Genomic DNA, 16,857 nt, shown 5'->3' on the forward strand with positions numbered 1-16,857 from the left:
GATCAATTTTAATATTTCATTTTTAATTTTTCTAATAGTACATTCTTTAAAAGAAGTTAACAACTTCAATTCAAATATAAGGATTAAATAATGCCAATGAAAAAAGCCATCATTTTCTGTGAAACTATTGCCTAATTACCCTGAAAAGAAGTAGTCTCATGATTGAACAGAGGCAAAAATCCTTTAGAAAAGTTTCATTTGTTGCCGGTAAAGTCTTCTTAAGGTCACTTTAACTTCTCGGACCATCCCCTTGATTCCAGTGAAAACGCTTGCCTGGTAATGGCTTGTGATTCCACAGTGTTTCGTGTGTGAAAAGCATAGACTAAGAGAAGAGAGACTATGGAAGTCGTCCAACTGTAGATTCGGCCACAGGAAGTCCCAATGCCATAACATGTCCCATCCACTTTCAGCAAGACACAACGAACAGAAAACACAAGTCCCTTCTTAGCCACTGAGAGGCCACCCTGGAAGTGGCGGTCAGAGGCTGCAGCACACCCAGGTGCAGAACAGAGCTTGTGCGAGTCCCAGTGTGCTTATTCGGTCAGCCACCTACAGGTCCCGAGTGTCACAGACAGTAGCTCCGGTGGCCATTCCCCAGGCTCCAAGGGCTGGGACAGCGGCCCTCACCGCGGCCTCCTGTGCAAGGCGGAGGGGAGGAAGCGTGCTCCCAGATGGGAACAGAGAAGCCGACGACAGAAGGGAGGCCTCGGACCCTTGGCCTGGTCCAGGCTGGCACTCACTGCTGTTGGGACAAGAGGGCACTCCGGTTGGCCTTCATCTTTTCCAGACGCTTCACTAAGTGGCCATTGCTGACCTCAAGCTCTTCTGTTTTGTCCAGTGCTGAGCGAAGCTGCGAATGAAGAGGAAAGCCTGTGAGCCCTGGAGAATGTGTGTCCTCCAGTTGGCCAGGAGCCCTGGTAATGCAGCACCATCAGGTCAGGGGTTCAAACCCACCAACCCTCACTGGGGATAGAGATGAGGCAGTCGCCTCCCAGAAAGTGTCCAGCCTTGGAAGCCCTTTGGGTCTCTCCTACTCTGTCCTCCAGGGTCACTATGAATCAGAACTGACTCAAGGGCAGTGGGGAGTGGGTGGTGCTGTCAAGACCCCAGTCCTACTAAAAATGTTTCTATGGTATCACTCAGACCCACTGAAATCCCAAGTGCACATTGACACAGGTGTGTTTATGTTAGGCATTTTTTTGGACAAAAATTTCAGATTCCATTAAAAACCACCACGGCCGATCTATGTTCAGTATGTTATTTCATGTTATTGTCATGACAGATGGTTAAGTGTCATGATACATGAAGAAGAAACTGAAGATGCCAATGTGTTTATTCCATTTGAAGCAACTATCAACGTTCGTGGAATAAAGGAGATCAAATGTTGTAAGGCACCAGAAAAATCAGCTGCCAAAGATCTCTTTAGTAAGCTGTAAAAGTTAAAGATGTCATCATGATGACAAAGGGATGCATGGCCCAAGCTACAGCCTTTTTAATTGTTGCCTCTGCACGCGATGAGTTGGGGGCAGAGATTCATTCTGTTGTGCATAGAGTCACCAGGAGCCGGCTAGATGGTGCTGATGGCAACAACCACAACCACAACAGGCATGCAAAAGCTGGACAATGAGAAAGGAAGACAGAGACGGAAAAAAAGACGTGGCGACTTTGAATGACGTTGTAGAAGGACTTCTTGCAAGCAAAGACGGTGAGACTTTGGCTCCCACCCCCTGGACATGCCATGAGGAAGGATCAGTGGTTAGGAAAGTGCAGGGTGAGTGAAGATGGAGCGGCCCTCGGTGAGATGGACTGACAATCACCACAGCGGGGATTCAGCTGAAGACGGCGAGGACTGGGCACCGTTTGGCTCTGGACCGAACAAGCGCTCCAGGAGCCCAGCCAACTTGCCACCAACTACCAACAGCGTGCTACTTTCTGATGGTGGGGACGACACCGCTGTGAACAAGCTCATGGGGGGCTTACCCATACCACCCCCTCCCTCCGTGGGGCTCCCATCACTAACCACCCTTTTTCTGGAAAAGCCTAAGACATCTACCTCTCTTTGGAGCTTTCGTTTCTCAGCCTTAAGTTCATCTTCTACTTTTTCTGCATTTTCAGCAGCCGATTTATAACGGGACACTTGACTCTCTAACCTGATTACCTAGAAGAAAAGGAAACCACAGGCAGAAGAGATCAATAGGCCTGTATTCTTCCTCCAAATGCTTTGCTACGTGAGAAATCAAGAGTGGGCTTTAATACAAGGAGCGACTATGCCATGCACACGATAGTAAGAGCCGATGGCTCCCGGGGCTCCAGCCAAGCAGGCCGTTTGCAATTTTCGGTGCTCACTTTCTGGTGTCCATAGGGCCTTCTTTCCTCTTGGACCCTGGTCTAACTGCTGTTTCTGCAGCACTGACCCCTTGCTGCCCTCACTTCCCACCTGCCCTTTCTGGGATCATTCTGTTGGACATGGGGTAAGTCAAGGCAGAATGATGCTGGAAGACCCTCAGCTCTACTCCCCTGAGGGTGGTGGGTGGGGCAGAGGCGAGAGAGGAGGAGAGACAGACAGAAACAACAGAGAGAAAGTCCTAGGAAGAAGCCCTGTGGCTCTGCGGTCAGAGGTTGGAGCCAGGAGCCTAGCTGTCTAGAGATGTAAATCCCACGGGGTCAAAGCCTGCGTCCGCATCACAAAAAGTCGCTCTTTCTCATTCTACAACAGTGGCACCATAAAGCATTTGTCCCTTTGTGACTGAGATACCTCACTCAGCATCCTGTCCTCCAGGATCACCCATTTTGAATAATATTGCATGAGTTCCTTGTTTTCCAATGCAGTGTAGTAGAATGAGGCTGACATCGGGGTGGGGGTAAGACTGAGAAAAACTGGATGAATTATGTTTACTGCATTGAAGGCTACGGGGGAGAGAATAGTTTAAAAGTATATTTTAGGGCATTATGTTTATCATAAGAGTACGGAATGAGGGTTGCAGAGTGGATTATATTTGGGGTTGGGGGATGTGCGGGGGGGATTGTGTACCAATGAGGGAGTTTTTCTTTTGCTTTTCAAGGAGAGGAGCAAACGGGGGAGGGGAGGGGGGGAGGGGGGGGGGCGGGGAGAAGGGTGCAACAATGCATGAATGGAATTCCAAAATCTCTGTAGATGTTCATTGAAATGAAAAATAAAGTAATTTTTTTAAAAAGTCGCTGTTTCTGTGGGTGCTGTTCTCATTTCTGGTTCTAGAAGAACTTTGGGAAGTCCTAAAACATTTCCTATATCCACAACTAAAAAGGGAGAAAGGTATCTCTTTTTTTCCTTCTCCTTGGGCAAGGCCAGAGGCCCTGGGGGTGCAAGTGATGAATACATTGGCTGCCAATCAAAAGACTGAGGTTCAAGTCTATACAGGGGTGCCTCAGGAGAAAGGCCTGGTGGAGAACTTAAAAAATAAATAAGCCCCTGAAGACCCGACAGGGCACAGTTCTCTCTGGGGCACAACGTGAGGCTTCCACGGGTGATGTCCACTCCACAGAAAAGGGCTTCTGCTCGGTGAGGACACAGCATACTGGGGTTCAGCAAACTGGAGGCATAAATGCCTCAAATGGGGAAACTGGGGGTGGTGGGGTAGTCTGCCTGGTTGGAGAGAAAGGCTGAAAATTCACACAGAAGGAGGTCCCAGCAGAAGCGTTTTCAAACTAACAGAATTATTTTTAGAATAATGATCTTACTGAAATCTCTCTGCTATGTTAGGTTCTTCCTACCACAAACCACTGTGGTTAAATCGCTCAGAGGAAGCGTACAGGACTGAGCAAGACTGTTCCCAGCATTTCCAAAGCCATATCCTTAGGGAAGAAGACCTTCACATCCTTCCCCCTAGTGCAGCTGGTGGGCTCAAACCATCAACCTTCTCATTAGCAGTCAAACGCTTTACCCACTCTGCCAACAAGTCTTATCTTTCCAACAACTAACTCCTGCTTAGGGAAGACCGGTAGCCACTCGAGTCCCCAAACTCTAGCATTCCCTTCCATTCTCTACCTGCCTTATACCTCCCTCACAACCTCTCGGTGGTAAGAAATGTCTGCCTCTCGTTGCTCTCAGCCCTCAGTGGCTATTTCTTGCCCATCAAATGAGATGGTCATCAGGGTAGCTGGCCATTACTGATCAAAAGTGTCCACGTACATTTTGCTCTAACGCAGTTATCTCTTGCTCAGATTTTGCAAGTTTAAATTTGAGGTCGCTGATCTGTCTGTTGGCATCCCCTACAGGGAAAGAGAAGGAGAATCCGTTAAGCTCTAGGGCTTTTGAAAGGATAAAGCGGCAGCTACTCGGAAGCAGGCCCTTACTTTATCATTAGTTATAAATCTGAGTGCTCTGGACTGTGGCTCCAGGGACCCAGGTTAGGAGGGAACATCCCGCCCCTCTGCACAGGCCCCTGATCCCAGGTAGGAGAGCACCTGTGAGTGAAGAAGGCAGAGAAGCGGTGGAGGGGGGAAGGGGGGGGGGAAACTGAGTGTCACTTTATCACCCTTAAGCCTATTTGTAGGCCCTGGGTGACACAGAGAGTGAAGCACTTGGCTAACTGCAAAGATGCTGGTTCAAGTCCACACAGGGACACCTCAGCTGCAGGGCCTGGTGATCTACAGGTCAACAAGTCTAGCCTCTGGAGACCCTGATGATTACAGCTTTATTTGGACACCCACAGGCTTGTGATGAGTCAAAGTGGACTGAACAGTAACTGGTATTGTGTTCTGGGAGACAGCTTTTAATTTACTGCCATTAAATGATACCTCTCAAATTTTTCATATGATCAGCAGATCCAGAGACTGTTACATCCAGCAAAGGAAACATGGTCTCTAGCACAGGTTCGGGGGCATAAGGGGTACCTGCTCTACTTCACAGGCTCAGATCTCAGAGCCTGGCTCGCTACCCCTCCTGGTTCTGTTCCATAAAGAAACACCTTTGCTCTTTTGTACTCAAGAGCTTTGAGAGGCTCGGGGAATACTGGGCATTGGTTGCCATGGCAACTTCGCTCCTTCAGACAACTCTAATAAAAATAGCACACAGAGAAGCCTGTACTTTTACATGAGAGCAGACATTTACTTTGTAGATCCATGACGTGTGCATCTGTTCCATTTTCTAAGACATCATCTTCAGGCCGAAGGTTGTCCAGCTTGCCATTCCTCTGCTTCTGTTCCAGCTGCCCTTTGAGTTTCTTAACCTGGAAACGGTGAAAGAAGTTAATTTCTCTATTCTAATCAAGACTGAAAAGCTGATCTTAGAGGCTGTCAAAAGAGAACAGCAAGCAACGTGTAAATGAAAACCAACAGTATCCCACATGTATAATTGGCCCCCGACCTGCAGCTATTTAGAATGTCCTGAGGGTACCAGAAAGTCAGAGAACACTTAGAAATTAATTAAAAGGTTACAGCCCACCAAGAAGACAGCCCTTTTCTTGGAAAGGAACCTTCTGCTTGGAAAGGTGGAGAACACTGAAAGAGAGAAAGACCCCCAGTGAGGTGGACTGTTGCACTGACTGCAGTAATGGGCTCAAGTGTGTCAGAGCTGATGAGGATGGTGCAGGACAGGACCACAGGGTCACTATGAGTTGTACTCAACTTGACGGCACCTAACAACAAAAACACCGCTGTCAATTTGTAACTGACTCATAGCTGACCTTTCTTCAGTGGACTTCAGAGAGTACAAATCACATGGGAGGAGCTTTCTCCTCTTTCTCATGAGGAGCTGCTAGTGGACTTGAACTGCCAGAGAGGCGCTGCCTTTGCATTAGCAGCACAGCTCTCTACGGACTGTGCCAGAGCTCCCCCGTAAGGTGGTAATCATCATCATCATCATCATCCTTCCAGCAATCAGAAATATGACTACATAACTTCAATATGAAAGCGGCAAAATGAATATGGAAGACAAGGAAGAACTGATGTCTTTGAATCGTGGTGCTTGTGAAAGATATTAAATATACCACAGACTACCCACAGCACAACAGATCCGTATGGCAGAAGGGCAGCCAGAGTCTCTTTAGAGACAATGAAGGTGAGACTTCATCTCATCTATCTAGGGCACGTGATCAGGAGGGGCCAGTGTCTGGAAGAGGACAACATGCTTGGAATAGTCGGGGGTCAGTGGAGGAGAGGAGAAACCTCAAGAATATGTTGGCTGCAGGAAAACATTCCACCCCAGCCTGGCTCCACTCTCACAGGAGACTGCCAATGGGCCAGGAACTGGCTTTACCAGGGCACTGGGCCCCTTCTTGCCAGACATGGGATGTGGCAGATTTTTATGTCTACAGACGGGATGGAAACAAATCGATGTTTTAAGAAGTGGCTTTTCTGTAGAATGGGACTGACATCAGGGTTGGGGTGAGATTGAGAAAAATTGGATAAACTGTGTATACTGCACTGAAACAGATGAGGGAGAAAACAGTTTAATAGCAATATCTGATTGGGTATTATCATTGTGACAAGAGTCCAGAATGAAGGTTGCATAGTAGAGTGTACTTGGGGCGGGGTGGGGTGGGGCATTGTATATCAATGAAGGAATTTTTCTTTTACTTTTCAAAGAGAAGAGAGAACTGGGGGCACGGGTCGGGCAGGGATAAAAATGCAACAATGAATAAGTGAAAATCCAAAAGCTCTGTAAATGTTCATTAAAATTAATAAAAAAATGTATAATACAAAGAAGCGGCTTTTCTAACTTCAGAATATGTGCTAAGCATCTACTAATGTAAAAGAACGCATTCCCCTCTGCAGGTAGCCCTTCCTGACGTGGTAATTCCTAAAGCTCACAGCGATGGGACTGCCTCCTGGAAAATACCCCCACCATTTCTCTAGAAAAGAAGACCAGACTTTAACTCAGTTTGCCAGGAAGAAAATTTTACTTATAATGCATTTTAATTTCTCTTTCTCAAACTTTTCTGTGAATATGTCATATTAAGAGTATGTATGCTACCCCAACATAATAAAAGTTTCATGATTTGCCTGAGACCAAAACCAAACAAGCTACCATCACTATGGCGGCTGCACATGAGATACAGCAGCCAGGGACTAACTCAGCTCTCGCAAGGGAAGTGAAAATTCTACCGAGCCCCCGCTGCCTTCACATGTTCCGCTTTACAAGCATCACTGCTGTCAATCTCAATTCCTAGCAATCCTGTGGAGCAGAGCAGAGCTGCCCCATGGGGCTTCCAAGGCTGGAATCATCGTGGGAACAGATGGCCTCATATTTCTTTCCCAATGACCAGCAGGTGGACTAGAACCACCTACCTCTTGGTTTGCAGCCCAATACTTACCCACTGTGCCAGCAGGACTCCTAGGCTGTACTCAGATAAGAATATTAAGAACACAGTCTGGCTTGATAAATATTTTTCAGTATGATGCATCAGAGGTTTCTTGATGACACAAGAAGTTGCGATCTTTTAAGTTAGAAAATTTGTCACATTAAAAAAAAAAAAAAGAAGTTACCTGTTCTAGTAGGGATTCCCGCTCATCAAGCAGCTTTTTCAACCTAATATCTAAAAAAACCAGCACGACACAACTTTAGTTGCATCCATGTATGAGGTCTGAGTATACCATTAAACCAAAGAACGCTTGTTGGGGTTAGCGAAATGAATGATGGACACGTACCATGATGAATGAGGCCACAGGGCAGGGGGACAGCCAGCAGGGGAGGGCGTGGCCACCTCCCACAGCATGCTTGTCGCATCTGGAGCAGCTTCGGGGTGCATGCAAACAGGCTCATCTTCTACTTGGGCTAGCATGCAAGGACTGTAGGGTCAAACCACGGTGCAACACAAGATCTCACAGGCTTCCGGTTCACAGTGTAATCAGCCACGGACAGACAGCCCCGTGACGGGCACCAGCAGGCTCACCAGCCTTGCTTACACCCTGGAATAGCATTGCTTCACATCATCTCAGCAGGGTCAGAATTTGAACTCGATGTTCCTGAATCACAAGTCTGAATACAATATGTAGACTAACATAGCTATGCAAAGCTGTAGTTCTTTTTCAGGATATGTAGTCATTTCTTTCCCAGAGAAGCCACACTCACTGCTGTCTAATTTATTCCAATTCTTTGGTGACCCTCCACTGGGCTTCTGAGGTTGTAAATCTCTAAGGGGGATGACGGCATCATCTTTCTCTTGAGAAGCCTATGATGGATTTGAACCACTGACCTTTTGGTTAGCTTTCTGGCACCGGGGCTTTTTAGTCATAGCTAAAACAAAACAAAACAAAACAAAACAAAACAAAAAACTCACTGTCTCCTAGCAACCTTGACACTGGGCTTCTGAGGACTGCCCACCTTTCTCTTAAGGAGCTGCTGGTGGATTTGAACCACCAGTGTCACACTACCTTTTGGTTCGCTGTGCTGCTCTCTAGTGACTAGGCCAGCAGGGCGCCCGATCATAGTTTGCTGTTGTTGGGCTGGAACTGACTCCTCACTGACCCTCCAGCACGTTTTCAAGGAGAGTAAACAGCAGTAGAGGAGACTGTCCACATCTTCCGTGGAGCAGCTGGTAGGTTCGAACCACATGCCCTTGGATTGAAAGTGCAGCTCCCCACCGCTGGGCCACCAGAGTACATAGCTCAGGTGTCTATAATCCTTCTAATTCCATAAAGAGATGAGAAAAGGCAACCCCAAAGCCAACCCCCCCCCCCCCCCCCAGTCATCCCTGATTCACAGAGACTCTGCAGAACAGAGTGGTGCAAACCTGGCCTGTGGGCTCCCAGAAGGTCATTTTTAGAAGCAGGCCCTCAGGTCTCTCACCCCTCAGTGGTGGCGGATGCAAACTGCTGACCTTTTGGGTACCAGTTGAACATTTTATCCACTGCTCCACCACACGTCCTTGCACTTAGATAAGTACCTCTGCATCCTCAAACACCTCTCTCTGGTGATGAAGTTTTCAGATTTGAGATGGGAAGTCAAGAGCTGAGGTGGGGATGGGGTAGCTATCAATCCCACTGTGGTAGGGTCAAGGGGGCTGGTGGGGCTGGTAACATGCACACAGCCACACGCACTGTGTTCTCAATGCTGCACACGTTCACTGTTCTCACCCCCACAAAGCCCTGGAGGTGGCCTTGGAGATCACATGCCCTTTTACAAGTGACGGAAGACCCCAAAGTCAGGAGGGTTGGCCTCAAGGGCAGCCCTAACCACTGTGCCATCCTTCCCAATCCAACTCAGACTCCAAGCGCGACCTGGCTGCTGACCCTGGGCTCTTAATCAAGAGGGGCAGTGTGCCCAGGACTGCATTCCGTGGACGTCTCATTCTCCACACAGAACCTGGACTGGCACGTGAAACAAACAGAATTAGTGTAAGACACATCTTCATCCTAAATTACAAAATTTCTCTAACAATTCTCCCCAAAGAGAAGGCTCCATTTTGCCATTTTGAAAAGCACAATAACAAAATAAAATCAGGAAATGTTGAGCGTAAGGTAAGTTCCATTATGACTCATTCGACATTTATGACTCATCTTCAGCAGTTCACAATCAAGAGGCTTTTAACTGATGTCTCATTTTTTCCCTTTCTGTAAACCCACACAAACTGAAATCATATCATTTTGTAGTTATGAGCCCATCTCTTTCAATCAATATCACTTTTCACTTAATATTACATATTTTATATGTCAAACTCCCTCAAATTCATTGCTGTGGAGTTGAAAGCAGTCTGCAAATTGAACAGGAGGAGATTTCCTGTCTTTTCCCTTGGATTCACAGGTGGATTTAAACTGCTGGAGAAGTGTTACCTTTTAGTAGGGTATGAACGCCCTCTGGACTACACTATCACCATACACAGTATGTGTCTTTACATGTAAGGCATCAGATAGACAAGCTACAGGTGAAATACTAAAAAAGTCATTTTTAGGGTCACATGTTTATTAAGCAGTTGGATAGTTATTTTCTGTTAAAAGATGTCAAATAGCAGCTAGAAAAAAAAATAACAGTCAAGTAGAAGAACAGTGATTGTCAAAGGAAGAAGAGGGTGGGGGAGGAACCTTGAATATAGGCACTGGGACAAAAAGCAGAGAAGACCAAAACTCTTACGGAAAAGAAGGAAGAGAATAAAAATGAAATAGTCTAAAGAAAAAAGAAAGAGTAGCAAAATGCTTTAAGAAGAAGTAAGAATGCTGGAGAGCTAAGATTAGATACATGGATGCAAGATTCACACAGAGCAAGGGGGGAATTGCTACAATGTTACAATGTGATGCTGGTAACTGGTGTCATAAAACAATATGTGTATATGAGCTGTTGAATGGAAAACCAATTTATTTTGTAAATTTCACCCAGCTTGCAAGAAAAAGGTTAAAAAAGTTTTAAAACTAGAATAAAAATGTCAGCTGCCATCAGACAGTCTCTCAATACGTGGAACCCCAGGTGCTGCCGGGCAGAACAGCCTCACAGGGTCTTCTGAGACTGTATCCTCTCCTGGGGCTGACTGCCAGCCCCTTCTTGTGCAGAGCTGACTGGGTTTGAACCTGTCAATGACAGACCTCTAACCACCCAGGGATTCTATTGCTTGCAAAAGGCAGAACATGGCCAGGCTCTTCTCCAAGGGGTCTGGGAAGAGGGGAACCAGGCCTCACTCTGAGACAGTCCTGGGCTAGAAATGAGCTGAGCAGTGGGAATCAATCATAGCTTCTAAAGGATGTATCTTTTTGAAATAAGAGAACAGAGAGAAAGAGAGCAAAAGGATCTTTTCTCCTCTGAAAGACAAAGACAAGGCCTATCCACCCGTCCATCCAGCCATGCACCCACCTACCCATCTATCCATCCACACATGCGTCCACCCACCCCTTTATCTGTCCGTCCATGCGTCCGCCCACCCACTCACCCATCTACCCATCCACCTATCCACACATGCACCCACCCACTCATTCATCTGTCCGTCCATCCATGTATCTGTCCTTACATGCATCCACCCACCCACTCATCTATCCACCCCCCACCCATCTATCCATCCACCCATCCACTCACCCATTCATCTACCCACCCATCCATGCAGGCTCCCGCCCACCCATCCATCCACCTGCCCACCCACCCATGCATGCATCCACCTACCTACCCACCCATGCATGCATCCACCTGCCCACCCACCCATGCATGCATCCACCTACCTACCCATCCACCCGCCCATCCACCCATGCATGCACCCACCCCCCATCCACTCCCATGCTCATCTATCCATCCATTCAGTTATTTGATGGGTTTAGGTCACATCCTGGAAATCACTAGAAAACAGACCAACCTCTTCTTCCCTTTAATAGTGCCTGGACATTTGGAAAGAATGCTAACCTTGTGCCCCCTTGATTTGATGGCTATCGGGATGTGCTATACAATGGGTGTCTTAAGAAAGAGTCTCTCAGTAAGGAACAGGAACCTAGAGCCACTTGGACCCCCAGAGTTAACATTCTAGGGTCCCAGTGAGCACGGGGTGGACAAGTTTCCGTCATGAGGCCCTCCATAATGCAAAGTCCTAAAATGTTAGAGAAAGTCGTCAATGGCATGCAGTCTTAACCATTCTCTTAAACTCTTTGAAAAACGTTACTGCTTTCAATCTTTGTATCTTATGACAGCTTGTAGATACTATTTAACTGTCTGGCGTACTCTGATGTATTATCAGAAGGGGTTCTTCTCTTGAGAAGAACAGCGTGCTCGGGGAAGAGGAGGACGACTCTCACCAGGATGGAGTGGCACGTCGCTGCAGCAGGGGATTAAACACAGCCGCGGGCTGGCGCAGGGCATCTGCTGTACAAGCAAGTGCGGTGCCTCAGTGATTAACAACAGTAGCCAGCCAGCCAGCGTGCAAGCGGCGACCTCGTTCTGCTCTGGGGCTGAAAGGGTCTAATGTTTGAGTATAAGGCTTCCGTCCTAAAAGATCTCCTTTGCTCTTTGTTATAACAACATTTCAGAGGTCTGAGTTACTTTAGGAATATGGCTTATAGACTTTTAACTCTTGTCTGAGTTTTCTTTTTTAATATTTTCTATATTTTACATATTTTTACTCCTGCTTAGACTGAGAATATGGAAGGCAACCCTTTCTTGATCGCCGAAGGGCCTTTCTTGTAAACAATGATGAGGATGGCACTGGGCTAAGCTCTAATCTACTGTTGAAGCACGAGAACTCATGTTTGCAACGAGGCTTCTCATGACCAGGACATAGCTTTACTCTTCAGATTCTGCTGTTTTGCTACTTGCTGATTTTCAGCTGTCCCCTCCCCCCAGGGTTCCTTCCAGCTGATAAAAAGTACTGAGTCACTGAACAAATCCACACATGAAGAACGTAACTGCGATTCGGGGACAGGAAGTTTGCTTCTCATAGTCATGTCCTTGAATGAGAAGGGCAAAAAAGGAGTGCTTGGAGGGCTCAGCCACTCCGTGAATCATTCTCCAAGGGGACTTTAAGTAGGAATGTGTTCTGCTGTCATGAGGAAAGTGCTGCTTGAGGGGGAATGGCTGGACCTTTGCTGTCAGGGACCCAGGCAAAAACTCCCCTTAGTCCTTTACAGTGTGCAGGCTGAGTTCGCCAGCAAACCCTGTATTTTTATATGGCACACCTGGAGACCGTCTGTCACCTTCACGACCTTCCACCTCAAGATACTTGTGCAAAACCATTCAAGGTTTAGCTGCCACAAGTATCAGTATAGTATAGACAAGTGAAGCCTGAACAGTGGGGTTCCTCATCAGAACCATGCAGCCCACATCAGAGTGATGACCTCCCCTCTTCTCCAGAGGACGGTCCCACATCAGCCCGACGTCAGAGGCCCAGGAGAGAAATGTGCCCGGTACTTAGGAAGGGCACCAGCCAGACATCGGGCGTAGGTCCGCTGCGTCCAGTGGACAATCAGCAGGAGATTAGCCTTCAAAGTGACATCAAGTGTGGCGGTGGTCGGTCAGACTTCAAAGAGTCCAGAGAGTGGAGTCACAGGCTCTTAAAATGATAAAACACGTTTATTTCCATTACATAAAAACACCTGGAGTGGCCTCAATCTTCTTATTGAGGTTTTGGTCTTTGCCCCACCCTCCCACTCAGTTATACCTGTAACAGTAACATGAAAGTCCTACCGTCTCATAAAGTATCAACAGCATTCATGATGCAAGTTCCCTCCCGATTTTAATACCCCACAATTATTTTCCTGTATTATATAGGAAAGATATATTTCTTCCAGGCAGATCAAAACAAGAGTCTGCCAGTGAGAATACACTGAAAAACAGCAAAAAAGAAATGTGGATACCAAAAAATAACCAGCCATTAAAAAAACCCACAAACCCACTTTATAGTCTAGTTAGCAAGATCGGAACTTTTGTAAGATCCTTCTGAATAATGATCAGAAGCTCCAATAAAAAGAAAATAGAAGTACTTTTAAGGCTAAAAAGCCTCAAAACAATGAAAATGGTGCCAAGTACTTCAATGCACTAGGATGTTATAGTTCAATATGTATCTCTTCTGGATTTCTTCTCAATAATCTTTGCATACAGTGAGTTAGGTAAATAACCAGCATGAAGTGAAGTGAAAACCTGATTAATAAATCCAGGTATGGACAACACTGAGGTCCGAAATGATTGGTTTGCAACAAGATACTTCTATGAGGTCAAGGTGAAGACAATCTCAGCTCCTTGTGCCGTGGATGCCATTCAATAACCCTAAAGTGACCACCTGTTGTCCTAAGGTGCATATCTCATCGCTCAGTGACCTATATGATATCTGGGCTCCTTTAAATAATCTACCGTACAGGTTACAAAGTATATGTTAAAATAAAATATGACAGTGACACAGATTTAAAGATCAGTGAAACTCACAACATGGATATCTCAAAATCCTGTTTGGTCCTTTCAACTAGATGTTGACCTGTTGGGTCAAGATGTTGACAATTACATCAGCTTAGGGCATGAGTTCGGTATTTTGGTCTGTTTCCGGCAGACTGGCAACAGCATATATCACCGCGAAACTGCCGGAGTGGACTCATCTTTCCAACCACAAAGTGCTCACCATGTTGCTCGACTTAAATCTAAAGGGAACAGCGTCCAGTGAAGGGGTAAGAGAGGCCGGGGGTTGCCTGTCACCCAGAGCACCCACAGCAAGGAGAGTGTGATAGCCGGAGGAGGTCACAACAGCCTCCCGACAGGCCACTCACTGTGCAAAGCCTGGGGTCCCTGCCGAGCAGCTCTCCCGCCTGGCTCATCTCAGGACATGGTGCAGTCCTCTTTGCTTCTGGCCTTCTCATTCCCAGCTCTCGAGTCTCCTTCGTGGCGGGATTCCAGCAAGTCCCCCAGCTCTCCTGCGGGTGTGGGTGAGTCGGGCTTTCCTAGGCTGAGGTCCCGATCTGGCTGTGCTGACATCCCAGACCTCTCGGGGCTTTCTGTTTGGGGGGCGTCAGTAAACTCTTCGGAGGATCTGCTGGACACCTCATCCTCTAGCTCTTGGGCACTGCTCGGAGCATCCCCCTCTCTTCCAAGTGCACCACTCACAACACTTTCCTCTGGTTCCTTATCACTTGCGCTCACGCCCAAAGATGGAACTGCATCACCCTCGAAGGCCATCACGTCTCCATTGGCGAGCCCTTTCCCGTCGTTTTTCTCCACATCGTCCTCGTCTGGGTTCCGATTTCCATCCGACTCTGCAGGAGGTCCTGCCAGGCCTTCACTGCTCCCCACAGCCCCCTGTGCTGCCTCTTCAGGTACCTGGCTCGGGCCTCCTGTGGCCTCCCGGTCAGTGACCTGGACCTGCTCTCGCGCCTTCACGTCTCCGAGGTCTGCGTTCTGAGATGCTGACTGCCCCTTGTCATCTCTAAGGGTCTCTGCGGGGACTGGCGGCTTTTTTTTTTTGTTTTTCTTTTTCTTGTTCTTGGTCTTCTTCTGTGGGGAGTCCAAGGCCTCTTCCTGTTGGCTCTTCTCCTCATCAGGTTCTTTCAGATCCAGGGGTTCGTTTTCGACACCCATTTGATTTTGCCGCTTGACCTCGGCCACAGGACAGGGAAGCATCTCGGCTTCAGTCTGGCTGAGCTCGTCACCCACCGGTTCCACTTCACCTTCCCCCTCCTTCTCCCTGTCCACTTCTGCATGCTGAGTGGGGGCCTCCTGGAGGCCAGCTCCTTCCTGGCCAGCCAGCTCCTTCTCTGGGCCACATGCCGTGCTCGGGTCCACAGGGCCACGTGCGGCGTGCGTTTCGGCTTTGTGCTCTGTGTCACCCTGGTGTGGAGGGCTGGAGGACACTGGGCTCATGTGCTCTCCGCCAGGCGTCAGTCTTGTCTCTATCACGCTCTCTGTGGGGCCTCCATGCTGCCCCTCAGCCTCTGCTGGGAGCAAAGGAACAGACTCCTGATCAGGCTTGGTGCTGGTCTCTGCCAAGCAGGTTTTGAAATCCTTTTGCCTTTCTTCTTGCTGGTGTTCTGCAGATTCTCCCGTTTCGGGTCTAAGACCCAGGGTGCTATCACGGTGCTGCTGGATGACAGGGGCCGGACTCTCACCCCCTAGATCACTCCTCAAGCACGTGGGCGCCTCAGGGGACAGGCCAGTCCCATCCCCTGGCACACCCTGGCCCTCCTCCTCCTCGTTCCCATTTGCAGCTGCTCCTGGGGAGGGGGTTGTGTCTTCGGAGGCTTTCTGGTCGCTGGGATGCAGTCCCTGTCCGGCACCACCGTCCTGCCCTCTGTCCTCTCTGTGCTGCTGGTGCTCAGGGTCCGGCAGGACCTCGTCTTTCCTTACACTCGTCACCACTGCATTTTCCACCTCCACTTCCTTGGCTCTTCCTAAAAGACCATTGAGAAAATTGAAGGGACCACGTGATGTGGTGGACACGTGATACACAGTAACTGTAAACACTAACCCCTGACCCAGTCTGTTCCTAAAAGAGAAAGAGAGAGGCCTCAAGAAGCCGGGAGCAGATGTCCTGGGCAGCAGAGCGGGCACGGGGTCAGCTTCCCTCCACCAGCCAGGCCACCACCACCACCACCAGGCAGGCCACCGCCACCACCACCAGCCGAGAGGGTTTCCAGCAGCATCTTGTGAGAAAGGATTCTTTACAAAAGGTGACATTTTAACCAAGGGAAAGAGCTTTGGCTCAGCAAGCAACTCAGAACGCTGAGGTTTAAGAAGGGGCTTAAGCTTGGCTCCCTGATTTCTTTCCATGAGCACACCCTGGTGTTCACACACTGCTACCCACACCACGGCCCTATGGAGCTGCCAGGGCTGCTGCCAGGGGCCAGTGGTTTGCAGAAGTGAGATGCCTCCAGGCCAGCCATAGGGACAACACATTGGAAACTCGTGTGAGGGAAGAAGAGACCCTCTGTCCCACCCCCCAGTCAGTGCATGTCCACCCCCCAGTCAGGGCATGTCCACCCCCAGTCAGGGCATGTCCACCCCCCAGCCAGGGAATGTCCACCCCTCAGTAAGGGCATGTCCACCTCCAGTCAGGGCATGTCCACCCCCCCAGTCAGGGCATGTCCACCCCCCAATCAGTGCATGTCCACCCCCAGTCAGTGCATGTCCACCCCCAGTCAGGGCATGCACACCCCCCAGTCAGGGCATGTCCACCCCCAGTCAGTGGATGTCCACCCCCAGTCAGGGCATGTCCACCCCCAGTCAGTGCATGCACACCCCCAGTCAGTGTATGCACATCCCCGAGTCAGGGCATGTCCACCCCCAGTCAGGGCATGTCCACCCCCAGTCAGTGCATGTCCACCCCCAAGTCAGGGCATGTCCACCCCCCAATCAGGGCATGCGCACCCCCCAGTCAGGGCATGTCTACCCCCAGTCAGGGCATGTCCACTTCCAGTCAGGGCATGTCCACCCCCAATTCAGGACATGTCCACCCCCCAAGTCAGGGCATGTCCACCCCCCAATCAGGGCATGTCCAC

The 16,857-nt window shown here is 48.7% G+C and overlaps 1 protein-coding gene across 1 annotated transcript in view; it reads right to left on the reverse strand.

Annotated features, from left to right (window-relative positions):
* Positions 1 to 736: 736 nt before the first annotated feature.
* LRRFIP1 (leucine rich repeat (in FLII) interacting protein 1) overlaps positions 737 to 16,857 on the reverse strand; it is a 159,300-nt gene continuing 143,179 nt past the window's right edge. The window contains exons 21-25 of the mRNA XM_006893515.1: positions 7,465 to 7,514; positions 5,090 to 5,207; positions 4,169 to 4,248; positions 2,054 to 2,158; positions 737 to 850 (exon numbers count right to left, since the gene is read on the reverse strand). Coding sequence (XP_006893577.1) covers positions 737 to 850; positions 2,054 to 2,158; positions 4,169 to 4,248; positions 5,090 to 5,207; positions 7,465 to 7,514 — 467 coding nt within the window. The remainder of the gene's footprint in view (positions 851 to 2,053; positions 2,159 to 4,168; positions 4,249 to 5,089; positions 5,208 to 7,464; positions 7,515 to 16,857) is intronic.

Source organism: Elephantulus edwardii, unplaced genomic scaffold (genome assembly GCF_000299155.1).
Source record: "Elephantulus edwardii isolate Elephantulus edwardi_28Jun2011 unplaced genomic scaffold, EleEdw1.0 scaffold00127, whole genome shotgun sequence".
NCBI classification, from domain to species: domain Eukaryota; kingdom Metazoa; phylum Chordata; class Mammalia; order Macroscelidea; family Macroscelididae; genus Elephantulus; species Elephantulus edwardii.